This window comes from Theropithecus gelada, chromosome 2, assembly GCF_003255815.1.
Source record: "Theropithecus gelada isolate Dixy chromosome 2, Tgel_1.0, whole genome shotgun sequence".
Taxonomy (NCBI): domain Eukaryota; kingdom Metazoa; phylum Chordata; class Mammalia; order Primates; family Cercopithecidae; genus Theropithecus; species Theropithecus gelada.
Window position 1 is genome coordinate 133,235,835 of NC_037669.1, and position 22,443 is coordinate 133,258,277.

Consider the following 22,443-nt stretch of genomic DNA (forward strand, 5'->3'; position numbering starts at 1 on the left):
AAAATTCTGTCTCCAAAAAAAAAAAAAAAGTTGCCAAAATTTTTCAGCCGCTGTACCTTGGGTCTTCATTAGAAAGGTCCTGTGGAAGATTATATTAACATTCTCAATCCTGTGCTCTGCCTTTGTGTGAGAAGAGTACACTGCCCCACTGATGTCAGGTTTGAAGATGTGACTTGCTTTGGCCAATGATGTGAGTGGAATTGAAGCATGTCACTTATAAGCAAAAGCTTTTAAAGCCATTTATGTTTCCTTTATCTCTCTTTTCTCCCTCTGCTATAAGATTAGTATGTCCCAAATAGGGACTGTTCCTTCAACCTGGATCCCAGGATAAAGAAGAAACATGGAAAAGAATTGAGACTGACTCACAGGTGGCATATTGTAAATGAGAAAGAAACCTTTGCTGTTGTGAGCCATTAAGATTTTAGGGTTCTTTGTTATTACAGCAATACCTAGTAAAAGCTGACTGCTACAGTTCCCAGTGAACTGCAATAACAGCAAAAATACTTGATTAGTCATCACAAAGCAACTCCTATAAAATTGTGAGTAAAGAGACCAATCCAACACAGTGTTTTTTAAGATGAAGACAAGCCATAATTCACTCATTTTTTTATTTGATGTCTTAACTTCCACATCACACAGAACTTTCCTTCTAACCATTGTGTGAAAAGTTGGCTGCAAGATCACTAATAGGTGTTTTTCCCTTATCCTCCTCAAGAACACACATCTCATTTCAAAGGAATGAAATCTGTGAACATGCAATTGAGATGTTCTGTCTCAACATCTGCTCATAGATATACCTTGCTTCTGGAAAGGAAGCTAGAGACTTGGAGAAATAGAGAAGGCAAACACACCAAAAGCCAAGACCTTGAGGGCGGAAGGCTCAAGCTATTTTTCTTTATGCCCATCCATGATGGTACTCACCAATAATCACTGCCTCAGAGGTCAGTGGTCATTGTCTGCATAAATCCAGCAATCAAGTCCATCCTGCTGGGTGGGAGAGGCAGCAGGACTCCCAGCAGAGCAGGCCACTTGTCTCCTTCCCTTCCTAGATGGTAAACAGGACAGTCTCTCATTCAGCTAAGTGCCCACATGTGCAAGGTACTGTTAGGGCCAAGGACATATAGAATAAGACAGACAGGGTCCCTGGTCTCAATTTATATTCTAGTGGGTGAGACAGATAAAAATCAAGCAAAATAATACCTAAACATAGATTTTGTGAAAAATGTAAAGTGAAGAAGTTTCTTTAGTAAGAAATTACAGCACAAATTGTTTTTTAGGAAGTAAAAAGCTCTCTCAGAGCATGACATTTTAGCTAAGATCTGAAGGATAAGAAGAATTCTGCCATGTAGAGAAAGAGCTGGAAAAAGTATGTTCCCAGCAGTGGGGACAGAAATTGCATAGACTCTGGGCATGAAAGAGCATTACATATTCAGGGAACAGATAGGCTTTTAGGAAAATGAACTTGTGATTGGGGTCCTAAGACCAAACTCAGCATCAGAATAACCAAGACTGAATCAGAGTCATGGAGTAAACTATGGAGAAACAGACTGTCTAAAATGCTAGAAAGCTAGCTGTCACCATGCGGTCCTGCTGGGTTGCATAGGTACACTTGTGGGCATCAGGACGCAGGGACTGGTTAGGTGGCACATGGGGCAGGCTGCGGAGGGGCTGGGGCCCCCAGCAGGCTTGGATCCTTGAGTGTTCCCTGCAACAGGCTGCTAGCGGCTTCCTGTTATGTAAAGTTTGCCACCACTGCCTGGAGGGCTCTACAGCAGCCAGGGAGGGAAGAGGGGACCAGTACCATGGTTGGAAGGAGGTGGTGGTGTCAGACATGCAGGGAGCCCTGGGTGGAGAGGTGGGGGCAGCTGGGAGTCAGAGAAATGGAGGAGCAATAGCTAGGCCACTTCCACTTGCACCCCTGTCAGCCTAAGTAAAGTGCCCACCTCCTCCCACAGACGCAAGAGGCACGCCTTCCTCCCCCTGGTGCCTAAGCTAGATGTGGGGGTCACATGCCCATGGGGAGCCTGGAGATGCCAAGGTTGTCACCCCCATCAAGAATGCTCAGGCCTGTACACTTGTGCTCTGTGGGGCCATTGTAGACAATGCCACCTCAGAGTCCTTGGGCATGGAGCAGCATGTGGTACAGAGAGCGGTAGATTTTGGCTCTTTTCATCAACATAATTGGTGTCCTACATGTAGGGCCTCAGAGAAGTCTTAACCCCCAAAGGAGTGGCCCAAACTTAGAACTAAGTGTTAGCATGCCTCTCCCACTTGGAAAGACAAAATAGTATGTAGAGATTCACATTGTGAACTTTATTCAAAGAAACAATGAAGGAACAGGAAAACTGAAAAAAAAAAAAAACACACACACACCCTTTGAAACACATGGCAGGCTTCAGGCAAAGCCGTAAGTCCCCAGAGTGTGAGAAGGGGGAAAACTGCCTCCGGGATACACACCCCTACTGAGAAACCTGGCAATGCAATCCACAGGGGAAGGCCTTAACCCTACTCAGTACTGATTTAGGGAGCAGTAGATAATATAAAAGTAGGAACAGCAGTGGGAAGAGCCTTGTGGGCATCTCCAGTCTCCAGCATGGACTGGGGGAAGCCATTTCTGATTCTAAACACAGAAGACCTCACAGAAGTCTGCTGGCTAACTCAGGCGGCAGTCACAGGTTAAGAGAAGCTCCCAATTAAAATTCACAGTATAATCTCAAGTGGGGACAAACTCCCTTGGCCAGAACCAGGTGGAAAGTGGGAAGTGTGCTACAGTCATGAGTGCAGAAGCTGGGTGCCCCAGCTTTGCAGACAGACTGGGAGGGCCATTGGCATGGCCTGAAAGTCTGTTACTGTCTCTCCTGAAGGCTTATGGCCTGGGGCACTTTTGAGTTTTGAGTGTAGATTACTTGGAACTTAGCTAGCGGCTGCTAATGGAACACTGCAAGTGAGAGACCTGCCTTCCCAAGTGTGTGGAGTTGGATGGGCTTACTCCTTCTGCTACTCACTACTCCCTGCACAAGCTCTTCTGTACAGCACAGGCAACTATGCTCCTTCCTAGAACATTACCCCCAGTGACCAGAGAACCACTGTCCTAACCCCTGCATGGGCTGCTGCTTGACCTGCACTTAGGGAACCAGAGGACAGACCTGCCTGACCCAGTCCCCACCTGGCTTTGCCCTTCTACCCATCCTAGTAGCTTAATACAAAGGACAAAAATTTTTAGGGACAAAAACTTTTAGGAGCACTATAGCCCCATCCATCACCTGAGACACCAGAATACCTCCCCTGGGTAACATAAGGCAAACACAAATCCTACTGCTACTACTACAGTTGGTGTTCTTTTGCAAGTGCCACCTCCTGGCTGGAGGCTAATAGACACAGTTCATGAGAGTATCTCCAGCTAGAATAACCCTGCAGCCAGGAAGGAGAAAACTTGTGTGTGACCTCAGCTATGACCATTGTGTGTGACCTCAGCTATGACCATTGTGTGTGACCTCAGCTATGACCATTGTGTGTGACCTCAGCTATGACCATTGTGTGTGACCTCAGCTATGACCATTGTGTGTGACCTCAGCTATGATCCATTGCAATACTCTGGATAATCAGGAGGTCCTGAGTCTGCTCAGATGATCAGTTCATTACTGCTACAACTGGCACTTGAGAAAACCAATGCCCTGAGGCTATTTATAACCAAGGACTCTCACAGAGTCTATGTCACTCCCCTGCCACCCCCATCAGACCTGGTGCTGGTACCCACTACTGGGAGACTTGAGGCAGGTCACATCACAAGATCCCTTGCAGACATTCCCCAGCACCAGCCTAGAGTGAGGCAGCCGCACTGGGTGGCTAGACCCAGAGGAGCAGCAGCATTAACAGTAATGTGACTCTCAGGGACTCCTACTCCTAGGGGAAGAGGGAGTGTGCCACAACAAGTGAATACCCCATGGGACAAAAGAATCTGGACAGCAGGCCTTGAGTCTCAGGTCTGTCTGCTACTGGAAAGTTTCTTTGATCAGAGGCACAGCTGCAGTGCTGGGCTCTGGGCTCAGAAGTCTACAGCTCTACCCCAACAGTCAGGCAACCCTGGTGCTCATGACGGGTCTTGGAGAAGGGGACTTCTTTCCCCTCATCCACCACTGCAGACATAGCTAGGGCTTCTCCCGTGGGAGTTTGGTATGGGTGCGGCTATAGACAGCCTTTCTGGAACACTTTTCAGGGTGTTCCACAGGTGGAGTTTGCATGAGAGTTAGAGTCACAACTTCTCTCTACTTGGAACATCAACATTACCACAAATGAAAAGAGGTATCTGTGCTCTGAATAGCATTAACACTGGGACGGGAGTGTGTCTGAAAGGTAGACTGCTTTCCTACTGGACTGGCAGAGGATCTGAGGTGGTTCCCACCCTTCCCCATGATAAGACCTCAGTGTATTTCACTAAGAGCTCCCCAAGTCACCTGTGTCAAGGCTAGGACCTCTGCCCACCACTGAGTATTGCATTCACTCACCTACTTTAGCCACAACAGGTTTCTACCCAGGAACACCTCCCTTACTGGCCTGAAGCCTGAACTATTCAACCCAGTAAATAAAAACAGTAAATAAAATACTGGGGAAAAAAACCATAAATATGTGCCCACCATGGAGGGATAAGATAAGCTTCAAGAGACCTCTGCCATTCCAACCCTATAGGAGACAATGAGCTTACTCACACACCGAGCACAATGCTGCTACAACCAGCATCTGAGAAAGCCATCGAATGTCTATAATCAAGGAACGCATAAAAAGTCTTCACCCATGAAAGCACCAAGAGCCAAATTAGGCTACAATAAACTATAAATATTAAAGTCGCCTCCTTAAGAGGGAAAAAAGAAATTTTTTTAAAAAGTAAAATCAAAAATAAATTCATGATAATTAAAAGAAATAGTCTACCCATACGAGAAGGAACTAGAAAAATGATTCTGTTATGATGACAAAACAGGGTTCTATAACACCCACAGAAGATCACACCAGCTCTAAAGCAATGGATCCAAAACAAGATGAAGTCTTTGAAATACCAGATGAAGAATCAAAAGGTTAATTATTAAGCTACTCAAGGAGATATCAGAGAAAGGTGAAAACCAACCTAAAGAAATTTTTAAAACAATTCAAGATATGAATGAAAATTTTTCTAAAAGGACAGACATTTTATAGATAAATCAATCAGAACTTCTGGAAATGAAAGACATATTTAGGAAATTACAAAATGCAGGGGAAAGTGTTAAAAATAGACTAAAACAAGGAGAGGAAAGAAAGTCAGAGCTAGAAGACAAGGCCTTCAAATTAACCCAATCAGATGAAAATAAAGAAAAAAGACACGAATGAAGTCTCCAAGAAATATGGGACTTTGTAAAAAGACCAGACCTAAGAATGATTGGTGCTCCTGAGGGAGAAGAGAAAACAAAAAGTTTTGAAAACTTATTTGAAAGAATAATTGAAAAAAACTTTCCTGGCCTTGCTAGATAGAAATTCAGATATCCAAATACCAGAAGCCCAAAGAACGGGGAGATAAATTTCAAAAAGGACATCACAAAGGCATACTATCATCAAGCTATCTAAAGTAACGTGAAGAAAAGAATTCTAAGAGCAGTGAGCCAAAATAATCAGGTAACCTATAAAGAAAAACCTATTGGAATAACAGCAAACTTCTTAGCAGAAATCTTATAAGCCACAAGGGACTGAGATCCCATCTTTAGCCTCCTTAAACAGAATAACTGTCAGCCACAAATTTTGCATGCAGCAAAAATAAGTTTCATAGATGAAGGAGAAATAAAGGCATTTTCAAACAAACAAATGCTGAGGGAATTTGTCACTACCAGATCAGCCCTACAAGAAATGCAGAAATAAATGAACTTGAAACAAGAAAAATACAAAAGATCAATGAAACAAAAAGTTGATTTTTTGAAAGAATAAACAAAATTGATAGGCCATTAGCTAGATTAACCAATAAAAGAAGAGAGAAGATTCAAATAAAATCAATCAGAAATAAAACTGGAGACATTACAACTGACGCCACAGAAATACAAAAGATCATTTCAGACTACCATAAATAGGTTTATGCACACAAACTAGAAAATCTAGAGGAAATGGATAAATCCTGAAAACATACAACCCTCCTAGAATAAATCAGGAAGAAATAGAAACCCTGAACAGATGAATAACAACTTGTAGGATTGAATTGGTAATAATAATATATAAAAAACTGCCAACAACAAAAAAAAATGCAGGACCAGATAGATTCATAGCTGAATTCCACCAAACATTCAAAGAAGAACTGGTACCAATCCTACTAAAACTATTCCAAAAGATTAAGAAAGAGGGAATTCTCCCTAATTCATTCTATGAAGCTAGTATCATCCTGATACCAAAACCAGGAAAGGACATAACAAAAAAGAAAACTACAGACCAATATCCCTGATGAATATAGATGCAAAAACCCTCAACAAAATACTAGCTAACCAAATCCAACAGCATATCAAAATTATAATACACCATGATCAACTGAGTTTCTTCCCAGGGATGCACGGATAATTTAACATACACAAGTCAATGTGTATACATTATGTGATGTGATACATCACATAAACAGAATTAAAAACCAAAACCATGTGATCATCTCAACCGATGCAGAGAAAGCATTCATTAAACTCCAGCATTCCTTTATGATAAAAACCCCCAACAAACTAAGCATAGAAGCAACTTACCTCAAAATAATAAAAGCCATATATGACAAACCCACAGCCAACACCATATGGAATGGGGAAAAGTTGAAAGAATTCCCCTTGAGAACTGGAACAAGACAAGGATGCCCATTTTCACCATTTATATTCAACATAGTACTGGAAGACCTAGTCAGGGCAATTAGGCAAGAGAAGGAAATAAAGGGCATCTAAATTGAAAAAGAGGAAGTCAAACTAACACTGTTCACTGATAGTATGCTTGTATACCCAGAAAACCCTAAAGTCTCCTCCAAAAGACTCCTAGATTTGATAAACAAATTCAGTAAAGTCTCAGGTTAGAAAATCCATGTACACAAATCAGTATCACTGCTATACACCAACAATGACCAAGCTAAGAATCAAATCAAGAACTCAATCCCTTTTACAACATATGCAAACAATAAAATAAAATACCTAGGAATATACTTAACCTAGGAGGTGAAAGATCTCTACAAGGAGAACCTACAAAACACTGCTGAAATAAATCATAGATGACACAAACAAATGGAAATACATTCCATGCTCATGGATTGGAAGAATCAATATTGTAAAAATGACCACACTGCCCAAACCAATCTACAGATTTAATGCAATTCCTATTAAACTACCAATATCATTTTTCACAGAAAAAAAAATCCTTAAATTCATATGAAACCAAAAAGGAGCCCAAGTAGCCAAGGCAATGCTAAGAAAAAAAATAAATCTGGATGTATCACACTATCAGACTTCAAATTATACTACAAGGCTATAATCACCAAAACAGCATGGTACTGGCATAAAAGTAGACACATAGACCAATAGAACATAATTGAGAACCTGGAAGTAAACTAAATATTTCTTCAACAGAGCATACAGAAATATAAATTGGGGAAAGGATAGCCTATTTAATAAATGGTGCTTGGAAAACTGGCTAGCCACACATAGAAGAATAAAGCTGGATCCCTATTTCTCACCTATACAAAAATCAAGTCAAGATGGATCAAAGACTTAAATCTAAGAACAGAAACCATAAAAATTCTAGAAAATAACATAGGAGAAACTCTTCTGGACATTGCCCTAGGCAAAGAAGTCATAACTAAGACCCCAAAAGCAAATGCAACAAAAAGAAAAATATGTAAATGGGACCTGATTAAACTAAAAAGCTTTCATACAGCAAAAGAAATAATCATGAGAGTAAACAGACAACCCACAGAATGGGAGAAAATATTTGCAAACTGTATCCGACAAAGGACTAATATCCAGAAGCTACAAGAAACACAAACAAATCTGCAAGAAATAAATAAATAATCCCACCAAAAAAGTGGACAAAGGACATGAATGGATATTTCTCAAAAGAAGATAGATATATATACAAATGATCAACAAATGTATGAAAAAATGTTAAACATCACTATTCATCAGGGAAATGTAAACTAAAACCACATTACTCCTGGAAGAGTAAAAAGTCAAAAAAATACTAAAAAGCCAAAAAATAGTAGATGTGGGCATGGTTGTGGTGAAAAGGAACACTTATATGCTGCTAGTGGGAGTGTAAATTAGTACAATCTCCATGAAAAACAGTATGGAGATTTCCTAAACAACTAAAAGTAAGTTTACCTTTCGATCCAGCAATCCCACTACTGGGTACCTACCCAAAGGAAAAGAAGCAAATATTTCAAAAGGATACCTGCACATGTACATTTATTGCAGCACAATTCGTAACTGCAAAGATATGGAGCCAACCTAAGTGCCCATTGACCAATGAGTGGTTAAAGAAAATGTGATATATATACACCATGGAATACTATTAAGCCATAAAAAGGAAAGAAATAGTATCTTTTGCAGCAACTTGGAAGGAGCTGGAGGCATTATTTCAACTTAAGTAACTCAGGAATGGAAAACTAAGTACTGTATGCTCTCACTTATAAGTGGGAGCTAAACTATGGGTACACAAAGGCATACAGAGTGACAAGGGACTTTGGAAACTCAGAAGGGAAATGGGAGGGGAGGGATAACAAAACTGCATATTGGGTACAATGTACACTACTAAGGTGATGGAGTCACTAAAACATCAGACTTCACCACTATACAATTCATTCATGTAACCAACAACCACTTGTACCCCCAAAAGCTACTAAAAATTTTTAAAATTAATAAAAATAAAATAAAATAAATTCTGGAAAGCTAGAGGCAGAAATATTTTTCCTACGTAATTGAATATTGACTCTCTTCCAACAAGGATGTCATTTGGCTGATGCTGAATTTGGTTCAAATCAGGTAAGTGTAAGAGGACAGTACACAGAATGTTAAGCTAAGTCTTGATGTGTGTCTTACATATAAAAGACTTGGGGTACAGCAAAAATCTGGCTGTTTCTTAGAACCAGCAAGACCCATTTTGCTCAGCACAGACATCTCAATGAGGAATTAGCAATGAGAAAAAAGCTCTATGAAAATATGCTGCATCTGCTCCCATCCTCTGTGGCCATCCTTTTTCTCAGAAGTTTCTGGGCCTTGACTATACCAATAAGGGTGGGGTTTGTGTGTGTCTGTGTGTGTGTCTGTGTGTCTATGTGTTCTGTTTCCAACTCATACCTCACCTCATATACTGCAGGCAGCTGGTGTGGGTGTGTCCCCACAACTGAAAAGTAGAGTAGACAAGACAAGGTTGGAATGTGGCAAGAACAAGATGACACAGAACCTTGTAGTCTATGGGAAGACATTTGCATTTTATTCCAAAGAACAATAGGAAGCTTAGAAGGGCATATGATCTGACTTGTGCTTCATTTCTATGAACCTTGCTGCTGTGCACGAAATACGATAGAAGCGGGCATGGTGGCCAGTGAGGAGTAGAATTGAAGTGGGCCATGCAAGAGGTCACAGTGGCAAAGACCAAGGTGATGCAGTGAGTGAACAGAAGTGGATGGTTTAACAGATATTTGAAAGGACTTTGTGATGGACTGATGTGAGAGAAGGAAAAAGAGAAAAATAGAGAATGATTTCTAGGATTTTTGCTTGAATGACTGGATACGTAAGAGTGCCATTTACTAAAATGACGAAGAATGTTGAGTAGAGGGGCAAATTTGGTGGGAGGAAAAATAGAGGAAATTAGGAGTTCACTTGTGACCACATTAAGTCAATGAAATCTGTAAAGTATCCAGGTGGTGCTAAGCAGGCAATTTTATATATGAGTCTGGCGCTCAGAGCACAGAACAGAGCTATAGATATGAATTAGGGGTTTGTCAAGACATAAATGGTGTGAAGAAAGGAAGTTTCCTATACTATTTAGAAACTGTTTTTCTAGGATCACAAGCTTATTTTTTCTCAAATAAACCTATAATGAGAAAACCAAGACAAAGTGGCTTCATGGTTTCTGACTAGAAATTGGGTTTATGAATTTACATGGAAAAGGAGTTGAGGAATAAAGTCGGTGATGTCATTCGCAGTGCTGGTGGGCACATAGCAGCCTAAGTACATGAATCCAATCTCCTATCCTGGACATACTCTAATAAATACAATGTCTTATAACACACGCAAAGTGAATAAATGCAATTCCCCACAACAAATATGTAAAACAAACTTTGCGGTAACCATAGCCTCATGGTCAAAGATTATATTCCACAGATGATTACAATAAACCTCTGTAAGAAAGAAGGGAAATATTCCAGAAAATCTCTTTACCTTTCCAGCAAATAAATCAGCCAGAAATTCAATTTCACAATGAGAAGAGCAAGTATACAGAGATCTAACCTTAACAGGACTTTTAGCCCATCTAGCTAATATACTTTATTCTTTGTTCCTTTATGGTAACTATTTGTAAATATCCCTCAACTGTGTTCCTTATCTTTAGAGCAAAAGATAAGGAGTAGCTCAGTGCTTCACATTCTCAAATACACTTGTGTCAACAGTCTTTCTTCCTCTCACGATTTCCCACTAAATATTATTTCTCATTAAATTATATGGCCTACAATTTCAACTACAACCTCAACCAAGGTTGACTCAAAGTGCCTTGGGCTACAATAATCTTCTCCTCTCACAATGCACTGGATGAAATCGCCTTGGGGGCAAGTATAGACACAGGAGGGAAGAAGGCTTGCAATCGAGCCCGGAGGAATTCCAACGTCAGAGGCCAGTTGAGGAGGGTGATACCATGAGCAAGACTGAGAGAGTGAGGTAGGAGGCATAATAGGAAAGTGTGATGTCAGAGAAGTTATGGGCATTTGTTGTTTTTACTTCCCAGTATTCAGTCCCTTTCTTGTGGTAACAGAAACCCAAATATGCTTTAGGGGAACTGCCTTTCTCTCACTCTAAATACATGAGATTTGGGTGAGACTAATTCTCCCATAGGTCCTAGGGATGAAGAATTTTACTAAGGACTTTGCCAATCAATGTATTCCATCACTCTGGACACAGCGGTTGCTTCAGGGATGAACACAGAGCTTAAGACAAGATAATAGGCCCAATCTGTACTAATCTCAGGACTTCCTGGCTGAGGTATAATTTTTCTTGCTGGGTTGGCACATAAGTAAATGAGAGCAGAATCCAAGGCAGCCATCTTGTCATGATGAGGGGAGAGTAGAGCACGTATGCGAATGGAACCAACCTGGAGAAAGTGGAGCCGAGACATAGACAAAAAGTAGTCCTGGCAGCACCATCAGAGCTCTGGCATCAGACCATACCTACAGCCACCCTCACCAGGACAGTTTGAGTACATAAGCCAGTGGATTATCATTTTGCCTGACTGTCTTTGGCCTGGGTTTTTCTCACCAGCAAGAAAGTCCTAACTAATGGAAAAAGCAAGAGAAGAGACTGCTTCAAGGAGTGCTCAACTGTGGCATACACTGATTAGAGGTTTAGATGAGTCAGGAGACTTTCCATGGAATTTGACAACATGGAGGCTATGGGGAGTGTTGACAAGATCAGTTGTAGTGCAGGGGTGGATTAGAACCCAGATTCAAGTGGTCCTGTGTGCATCCTCCATGTATGTGTACAGTCATGGCTGTACAACCATGGCTCTAAGTGATAATGTGGAGTAGAAAGAGCCCTAGACAGAGAACCAGAGATCTGGATTCAACACAGCTCAGCCACTCATCAGCTATTTGACCACGGATAAATCATTTACTTAACCTGTTGGGTTTAACAGCCTCTTCATCTGTCAAGTGACTACACCTGCCTGGCACCTGGGGTTCCCTTTTGCTTAAAATTTCTCAGTATTTTGCTATTTTCACCAAACTTATACTGTCCTGAAACCAAGTAGGAGGAGAGGTCATCCAGATCCCCCCAGGTCTCACTAGCATTCTTTCCTATGTCGCTAAATTAAATTCTCCTTGGCTCGATTTTCATTCGTTTCATAGTGATTATTTTGTTGAAGCCCACACCACTGTTGCGGTTGGTTTGTGCAGAAGACACGGTGCGCAGCCTTTGCCTTTAGCATCCCAGACTCAGGCTCTTCTCTGTGAGCACCCACGGCTGATGCTTTCCACATCTCCCCTCTGAGCTGGGGCCTCTGTGCCACTTCTCCTCTTGTCACTGTTCACCAACGATACAGGTTATGGGCTCCATGGTATGTGTCCAGAAAAGTTTCAGAGGCCTTTTGATCCTCTAAAATGCAAAGAGTTCTGCTGATCAGCTGTCATTCTTGGCAGAGTCTTCTCTGAAGAGTGTTGAATATGTGCTGCCCTTTACTTCACATCATGGGCCAATCCCGTTGCAAACCAGACACTGGCCAGAGAGCAAAACATGCACAAAAGGTCAGCAGCCATCCAAGTGCTTACCTCTTATTTAGTTCAGTCGGGAGCAGGACAAGACGGGTTAATTTTTCAACGGGATAACATACCGTATATATCAGCACTAACAATGAGGTTTTATTTCCCTGAGTCAGCTTTAAAAATAATGTTGACTTTTATGGTCGATACATTATAGATCACCATATTTATGTCAGAACATATTGGCAGGGAAATAAATCAATGAAAATATTAATACATGAGCCTTGTATTTAAATGAAACCCCTTGCAACTCCACACCTTCCCCTCATATTTCACTGTAAGGCTTTCAGAGACCTCCCCATGGACATGTTTTACTGAACAGGAAATCAAGGGTTATATCTGTTTTCTAAAACTACTGTTTTTAATCTGTTTTGTATATAATCAGGTTCAAAAATACATACTTTGCTCTTTTACCATGAACATACATAACTGCATTCCATCATTAATAGTACTGTCAGTTCGAATGTATGGTTTATGCATGAACAAAATATCTCAGAGCCAAGGCTCTGACTGGCATACTATTAATAAATGAAACTCTCTGTGTTGGAGGCCAGCTTCAAATATTACATTTGCTATTCACATTTGTTTTAGAGTCATGAGAAATTTCTAAGTATGTGTTTCAGAAAGCAAGTTCGTAATTTAGACATTTTAAAACATGAAGTGAAAAAGAAAATTTGCCCTCTTGAGTATGTCTTCTCTTTCTGCTGCTCTTCCATACTCATAGGACATGCCATGTACCTGTTACTCACAGCCCCCTTCTGAGGGGAACTGTGTTTCTGAAAGACCCTAAAGACAGAGTAACCGTAAATGTTCATCTCCATCAAGTGTGCACTGCTCATTAACTCCATGAGCCCCATGACACCAGCCCCTCGCCATAATGAAGGGGCCACCCAGCAAGCTAACATGTGTGCTGACCTACTGCCTATGAGAGCTCTGGCTGTGCTGTCCTACCCAAACAGAAATAATGCTGACTACCTGGGCCAGTCAGTGTCTTGGGAGAATTTCTTTGGCTCTGCCCGCAGAGTTAGTAATTTGCAACAGGAGCAGAAGCCAAAGGATGCTCAGAAAGAAGGTAGAGTCAGGAGAGGCATGGAAGAAATAGGAAGTGATTAGAAAAAGGCAATGAAATAATAGACAGAAGAAAGGTGAAGGCATTGGTTGGCAGCAGCAGAAGAGTCGCTAGGGGTAGTCCTTAAGCCCTCCCTCACCCACCTATTTAATTCATCACCAAGTCATATTCATTAGCCCCCTACATACCCACCTATTCCTCATCTATCTTCCAGACTAGAGCAATAGCCCCCTAATTCATCTCCCAGTGTTCCTTGCTCTCCAAACAGCAGAGTGATATTTTTTCAATATGCACATTTGAGCAGGTTTCTCCGTTTTTCTTACACACACACACACACAGAGCTGGTGAGACACACACACAAACACTAAACCCTTTAGTGGGCCAAATCAATTTGATCTAAAGGGGAAAGGCTTTCCTATGGTAACACAGAATATCTTTATAACCCCAAGGTAGAGAAATATTCTTAAACCAGATACAAAAAGTAGGACCATAAAAGAAAAATCAATAATTTGGACTATATTAAAATTAAGAACTTCTATTCCTCAAAAAAAAATTATATGTATATACCATTAAGCCAGAGAAAAGGTAAGGCACAGAGTAGGAAATAAATTATTGTAACATGTAACTGAAAAGACTTTTACCCAAAATATATATTTAAAACTCCTAGAAATCAATAACCAAAAGATAGACAACTTAATAGAAAAAAAAATAGTAAAAAGAAACTGGAAATATCACTTCCCATGAAAGTATCCAGGGCCAGATACAGCACGAACCCTTCTTCTCCCATGAAGAGGTACCCAGGCGTATGTGGGGAGGGAGGGGTTAATACTTTAAAAGGCAAAAGTAAAATAGGGCTCCGTGACAAAGGAAATCATCTCTTTCAGTGCGTCTTGTCTTTCTGATCCTCTTCTGTTCTCACAGGACGTGCCATGCACCCGCTGTTACAGTCCCCTTTGGAGGAGAACTGTCTTTCTCAAAGCCCCTGCAGGAAGAACAGCCCTGAAGCTCATCCAGGGAGCACTGGCCTGGCCAGTAGGAGACAGGAGCTGCCAGATAAAGGCTTCCCTCTCCTGTGCCTGAGGGTATGAGGCACAATCGATTCCTGAGACACAGGAGATTCAGGTTTCAGATTCTCAGAGGACAGTCCCTTGGGACTGGGCACTCAGTTGCCTTGGGTGTGGGCCAACTCAATAACACATCTTCAAATCCTCGCATTTGGTTCTCCCTCCTTCAACAGGTCGTTCCCCTGTCCTTCACTCCTGCTCCCTGGGATTGCACTCTCCAATAAAACAGTAGCCCATTCAGCCTTGGCTCTGCTTTCTGGGTGACTCAGGCTAAGCCAGCCTCATTCTCCCTCCTCCCCAACATGTTGAGTGTCCAGAGCTGCTGTAGATTCTTCCCCCACCAGCACCACCCTCCCACCCCAGAAATCCTATAGCAACAAGAAAGCTCTGATGGTGGGCAGCACACCAGGGTGTTAGCACTGTAAGTAGCATTTTCCAGGCAGGCTGTCAGGGGAACTTGCTGCCTGAGGGTAAGACCAGATCAAAGGAGGGGTCCTGGGATACAGCCCCCAGGACTGTATCTGCAGATGCCTTAGGCAACTTTGCCACGACTCCTGGAGCCCCAGGCTCTGTGACTGATATCTTATCTTGCCCCAAACGAAACCAGCTTTCTGCATTTCTTCATATACAGCACACAGGAAAGACTCAGTCATGATGCATTTAAAGATCTTTGGTGCTAAATGAAAGTAAAAGAAAAAAAGATTTTTTCAAGATCCCCTTTGAGGGTCCTGAGCCTAGAGGCAGTGATGGGCTTTCACAGCCACAGGACAATATAGCTACAGCTATTTTTACCACATCAGTAATTGAGGTTAAAAATTCTGATTTCAGAGTCAATTTGGGGTATCACACAAATGTACATATGGATTAAAAAGAGAAAGGTAGCAATTATTTTTCCAGACAGAGTAACATTGATTTCAGAGCAGCCACCTTCTCTGCTGTGACAAGTTTCCCAATCACTCCCCCTGTTTACACAAAGTTGAAGATGCCAATTGTGTCAGATCCTTGTAAATAGAAAACAAAAATGTGCAAGCTGTTGTACAGATTAATTATTGAAATTAAGTACTCACTGTCTCTAGAAAGTCTTCTAAATTATTTAAAGAGCCCGATTTGCTTTCATTGTGAAAAAATAAAAGCCCTTAGATTCTGATATTTCAAGACAATTCAAACATGGAAGAGGGGCCCTGGTACAGAGAAGGTGTAAGCCCACAGTGTTAAAATATAATACAAAATCATTAAAAAGCTAACGTCAGGGCCATTTATGATCAGACTCAAGGTATATGTTAAACTGAGTATAGGGTTGCTATGTGTCCACAGCCATACCACTTTAAATGCATCTGATCTGATCAGAAGTCAAGCAGGGTTAGGCCTGGTTAGTACTTGGATGGGAGAGGGGTCTCATTTTTGACAGTTTTTATTTTAATGCTATATATTGTTATCTTTCTATTATTATCTCCAGATCACGCTTTTTGAGCTAGGGTTCTGTCATCTATGACAGAGGTGCTGTATCTAGTGACTCCAGAGATGACTTGCTATTTTATCTCCACGTCTTTCTTCTTCCAGGTGGTGGTGACAGGCACTGGAGGGACAAGTAGGTAAGAAAACAGTCCCTAGGAATCTGGAAACTTGCTTAATCTCTGCTTTGTAAAAAGTCCAGGCTTTCCCCAAATCACCATAGACATGACTTCTACTTAACCTCTCTGAACCTCAGTTTCCTCAGCTGTAAAGTGGGGGAACAGTGCCTGCCATGCCTATCTCACGGGATGGTCTGAAGAATCATCCCAACAGGCAGCTTTCAGCTGGCTACATTCCATTTCTTTGTGTGAACCTAACATAGTAACAGCAGACAACAGACCAATAGGAGATTCTTCCATCGGTGGGATTTTTTTACATGTCTTCAATGAATTATATCTCTTTCACAGCTGCTATACCTGGACAAAAGCCCAACCCTAATTCTGGCTTCCATTTTTGGGGTTGAAGCGGGGCCGATGGGTAGGGGAAGGGATTGTAGCCTGTTGGGCTTTATTGCCACCTAGTGGTCAAGTGACCAAATAACATCAAGTTATCTAGTGGATTTGAAACGCATTAGAAAATTAATTCCAAACAAACCACCTGCTACTTTAATCCACCACCTAATTAATTGTACCCAGGGCGCCCCCCTTATATGAATCTGTTAAAAAATCAAATAATTATGGTGTGATGTAAATAAGTCCCTAGTTCATCTTTGCAAATTAAGAATTATACATATGAATCAAGTTACTATTTTTAAAAACTTGTAAAAACAAACTTCTACTGTCTGAAGGCATTTATGAGACTCCATCAAATGGTTTCACTTGTTCAAGACATTCTCCAGATGGAGATAAAATATTAAATGCTAAAGTCAATTCACAGATTTAATTCCATGTGTTCACATGGCAGAGACAGCAAGCTTTTTGGTGTCCTTTTTTTTTTTTTTTTTCCTGAGATGGAGTCCCACTCTGTCACCCAGGCTGGAGTTCAGTGGCACAATCCGGGCTCACTGCAACCTCCGCCTCCCGGGTTCAAGCAATTCTCCTGCCTCAGCCTCCCGAGTAGCTGGGATTACAGGCGCACACGGCCATGCCCAGCTAATTTTTGTATTTCTAGTAGCGATGGAGTTTCATCATGTTGGCCAGGCTGGTCTCAAATTCCTGACCTGAAATGATCCTCCCACCTCTGCCTCCCAAAGTGCTGGGATTACAGGCGTGAGCCACCGTGCCCAGCCAGTGTCCCTTTTAATAAGAACACTAATCATATCAAACTAGGCCCCATCCTTATGACCTCATTTAACCTTAATTACTTTCTTACTCCAAATTCAGTCTCTCTGGGGTTAGGGCTTCAACATATGAATTGGTGGTAGACAAAATTGGGTTCACAGACAGTAACAGACAGGAATAAAGTGACCCTGTCCATCCTGGGGTAGCAAAGCCACACCTGGCCTCTCACCCAGCCACATAAACCAAAGAGCTCAGGTCTCCAGAGTACCACTGTCTCTAAAAGAGGGAGAGGGAAGAGATGGGAAGATGGTTCTCTCCCTTGTGGCTGCCCTGTGGGGCACTTGCCTCTCTTCTAGGTAATTCTCACAGCAGTCTCCCCAGAAAGGGATTGTCTCATTTTACAAGAGCTGAGGAAATCGTGGCTCAGAGATACGGTGAGTGCTTGAGAAGGCATACTCGCCTCTGGCAGAGGTGGGATTTGAGCACTTCTCACTACACCAAAACAGTCCTTTGAAGGGCATTAGCCCAGGGGCCAGATCAGAGTACTGCCTACTAGACTAAGGATCTTAATGGGCCCTAGAGGGTTCTCTGACTCTCAATTTCCTCATCATGAAACAGAGGTAATAATGTTTTGCTCACAAGGTTGTTCTGAGGATTAAGTAAGATCACGTGGATGGACTGCCAGACCCAAGTCAGTGCTAAATAATGGTGGATTCCCTCCTCGGCTTCCCTCCAAGAGCTGACACTGAGATGGGAAGGCAACTTCACTAGAAATGCCTAAGCATTTTCCAGCCCCCCAGCATGAACAAATCATAGGGTACAAAATGAATGACAATGGCCTTTTTACTCGCCCAGTCATAAAAGCTTTGCTCTCCAGATTTTAAAGCGAGGGAGCAGGGTGGTGAGCCCCTCAGCAGGCTGAGGCATGGAGAGCCACCGTCCCCCGCCACCAACTTCAGAACGCCCGTCCTCAGCCTCGTGCTCACCTCAGACACTCACCACCCACACAGTCCTCAACACTGTAGAGCTCAAACACCCTCAACTCATCTGGCTCATGCCTCACATGCAATGAGGCCCATCACTCCTGCCTCAGCAGCGTCTCCTTCTCTGCATCCACCCTGCATTGGCCTTGCTTAGGATACTGGTCATCTCTCACCTGCGTGCACTTCAACAGCCCTGCACTGGTGACCAGTAACTCCCTCTGTTTCAGGCCCAGGTCCATGTTGCCATCTATATCTCCTATACAGATACAGGAGAGGGGATTTGCTATAGGAGCTGGCTTGAGCAGTTATGGGGCCAAGAAGTCGGACAATATGCCATCTGCCAGCGGGGGAAGCAGGGATGCCAGCTGTGTGGCACATTCTGAGTCAAAAGGCCTCAGAATTGGGGAAGCCGATGGTGTAACTGTCTGAAGCTGAAGGCCTGAGAACCCAGAGGGCAGACGGTGCAAGTCCCAGAGTCCAAATGCCAGAGAACCTGGAGTTCTGATGTCCAAGGGCAGGAAAAGAGTGTCCCAGTTCCAGTACAAACAGTGAATACGCTTTTCCTCTGCCATTTTTTCTTCTGTCCAGGCCCTCAACCTGATTGGATGGGGCCCGCTCACACTGGGTGAGGGTAGATCTTCCTTAGTCCACTGACTCACACGCTAATCTCTGTCAGAAACACCTTCAAAGGCATACCCTTAACCCAGTCAAGTTGGTACCTGAAACTGACCATCACAGTAGCCGTATCCCATCACTGTCCTGCTAAGACAACCTCCTTCCAGCAGCTGACTCTCCTGCCCTCCCTGGACACACTGTACCCTTTCAGCTTCCATTCCCTTGGTTGTGCAGTTCCCCCTACCCAATGCCTCTCACCCATCTCTGCTAACAAGCTCATGTTTCTTCTCCCAAGCAGTTCAAATGCTGCCTATTCTAAGAAGACTGCCCTCAATTCACTCAGGGGAGAATTCACTGTATCCTGCTGATTTTCACACACTTTGTTGACCATTTTTCACATCATATTACAATCAGCTGTATCCATTTATGTCTTCCCCCACTAGACTGTGAGTTCCTGGAAAGCAAGAGCTGTATCTTACTCATGTTTGTATCCCCAGTGCCTGACTCAACAAATGCTCAATAAACGTTTGTTGATTGACGGAGTGAATGAAGTGTCTGTTTCTTTGGTTCTCTCTATATGGAAGTTTGCAGGCAACACTCAACTTATCCCCAAATTACCTAACTTATGCTTTTCTCTCTTCCCTTGTTTTAACCTGTCTTTCTAAATATTAAGCCTCTAATATGAAGCCCCAGAGTTAAACATCTTTCAGTTCCTGTGGGCTCCATGCTGATTGGCTGGCCCACACACTGGCTCCCCTTCACGCTCCACACATGGCTTCCTTAGCTACTTAGGCCCACCTATTGCATCTACTTTGTCAGCAAGGAAGGAGTAAGGAAGAAGCTGCACCTGGCTTCATGGCTCAGATTTGTTTTCTTGGATGCTCGGATGCTAAGGTGGTTAATAAGCAAATCAGCCCCAGTATTCAAATACTCAGTTAAGAAATCCTGAAAGAGATACAAATCAAAATCCTCCAGCAGAGCCTGTAGGCAAAACCTGCACTTTCCCTAATCCTCTCTAATCCCCAAGGGTCACTTTCTACTCTACTATGGTCTGTGTGGTTAGGATCAAATTGTAGGCAGTTTCAGCCCCTGGGAATATATCTGCTTCTCTGGCTAGAATACCTCTCCTTGGAGATTTCCTGACTCTATGCAAAGGATTCTAGCGGGAGGAGGAGCCACAGAGCTGGAGGTTCTGAGTACCCTGTTTAAATGACAGTATCATCCCACCACCATTTCCATCACAACCCAGCCTACAGTAGACAGCGTACAAGTCAATGTAAGGCCAGCCCTTTGGACCTGGTAAGTCTGGAAGCCCAGCTTTGGAAGATTGTTTGGCCCTCGTTTAATACTCTATTTTCCGTGGCTCAAGCCTGTAATCCCAGCACTTTGGGAGGCCGAGACGGGCAGATCATGAGGTCAGGAAATCAAGACCATCCTGGCTAACACGGTGAAACCCCGTCTCTACTAAAAAATACAAAAAACTAGCCAGGCGAGGTGGCGGGCGCCTGTAGTCCTAGCTACTCAGGAGGCTGAGGCAGGAGAATGGCGTAAACCCGGGAGGCAGAGCTTGCAGCGAGCTGAGATCTGACCACTGCACTCCAGCCTGGGCGACAGAGCGAGACGCCGTCTCAAAAAAAGAAAAAAAAAAAAATTCCTCTATTTTCCTGGGATTGGTCTCTTTCAAACAAGGTCTCTGACTAGACTTTGGGAGACAAAGTTGAATGCCAGGCTGAGGTCATGATGCTATGCTGTCCATTTTGTTTCCTTCCAGGGGAAGCAGAGGCGGGAGCTGTTGTGGAGCTCTGCCCCTGAAGGAAGCCTCCCAGGACATGGAGAAGCTGGACACTAACACGTCACAGGACCAAGGTCTCTGCCAGTTGTCAGAGAAGTACAAGCAAGTCTACCTCTCCCTGACCTACAGTATCATCTTTATCCTAGGGCTGCCACTAAATGGCACTGTCTTGTGGCTCTCCTGGTGCCAAACCAAGCGCTGGAGCTGTGCCACCATCTATCTGGTGAACCTGATGGTGGCCGACCTGCTTTATGTGCTGACATTGCCCTTCCTCATCATCACCTACTCACTAGATGACAGGTGGCCCTTCGGGGAGCTGCTCTGCAAGCTGGTGCGCTTCCTGTTCTATGCCAACCTTTACGGCAGCATCCTGCTGCTGACCTGCATCTCTGTGCACCGCTTCCTAGGTGTGTGCCACCCGCTGCGTTCGCTGCCCTACCGGACCCGCAGGCATGCCTGGCTGGGCACCGGCGCCACCTGGGCCCTGGTGGTCCTCCAGCTGCTGCCCACACTGGCCTTCTCCCACACGGACTACATCAATGGCCAGATGATCTGCTATGACACGACCAACCCAGAGAATTTTGACCGGTATTTTGCCTATGGTGTAGTTCTGACGTTGTCTGGCTTTGTCTTTCCCACCTTGGTCATTTTGGTGTGCTATTCACTGATGGTCAGGAGCCTGACCAAGCCAGAGGAAAACCACATGAGGATAGGCAACGCAGCCCGAGCCAAGTCCATCCGGACCATCCTACTGGTGTGTGGCCTCTTCACCCTCTGTTTTGTGCCCTTCCATGTCACTCGCTCCTTCTACCTCACCATCCGCTTTCTGCTTTCTCAGGACTGCCAGCTCTTGAGGGCAGCCAGTGTGGCCCACAAGATATGGAGGCCTCTGGTGAGTGTGAGCAGCTGCCTCAACCCAGTCCTGTACTTTCTTTTGGGGGGCAACAATAGAGTCAGGCTCCTCCAGAAACTGAGGCAGAACAAGGTGGGCAAGCATCCAGCTGGGGGGAAGGAAGAAATTCCCAGGGGTGAACAGATCTGGATACTGCCAAGGTGAAGCTTGGGGAAAATGAGCCCTAACACCACTAGCAACAACTTGTTTGAACACAGATGAGTGCTGGTGGGAGAGGGGGTCAAGACCTCCTAAAAGTGCAAAGGACACTTTTATATTGATGTTAAGTGAGTTTAAAATAAGAGTATGGAGAGAGCCACCAAAACAAAGGAAAGAAAACTTTCTTACTTTAAAGAGAGCTCTCATTGGTCTCTTGTCATTCAGGTCTCAGCTCAAATGTCACCTACTCAGAGGCCACTCCTGCCCACCATAGCTAATGTTGACCTCTCTCCTCATAACCCAATCACTCTATTTCCTTATATATTGTCTTTGCAACATTTATTACTACCTGGACTTACTGATTCATTTACTTATTTATGATCTCTTTCCACTGAAATATAGGCTCCAATAGGACAAAGATCTCCTCTGATGGCTGATCCCCCAGCCTCCATAGCAGGGCCTGGCACATAGTAAGGGCACAATAGATAGGGGCTGAATGAATGAGTGAGCAAATGGACCTGCAAATGAAACCTTACTATGAAAGAGCACCTTTGCATGGCCGAACTCATTTAATCCTCACAGTAGCCCCTTGTGGTGGAGGCCATTGTTTCCTCCATTTACAGAGAAGGAAATTGACACCCACA

The 22,443-nt window shown here is 43.3% G+C and overlaps 1 protein-coding gene across 1 annotated transcript; it reads left to right on the top strand.

The window, feature by feature from the left end:
* Window positions 1–20,701: 20,701 nt before the first annotated feature.
* Window positions 20,702–21,821, top strand: LOC112619383 (P2Y purinoceptor 3-like). Its single transcript, XM_025377373.1, is given in 4 exon segments — window positions 20,702–21,376; window positions 21,379–21,683; window positions 21,685–21,751; window positions 21,753–21,821. Coding segments are annotated over 4 exon segments (1,116 nt in total).
* Window positions 21,822–22,443: the final 622 nt, after the last annotated feature.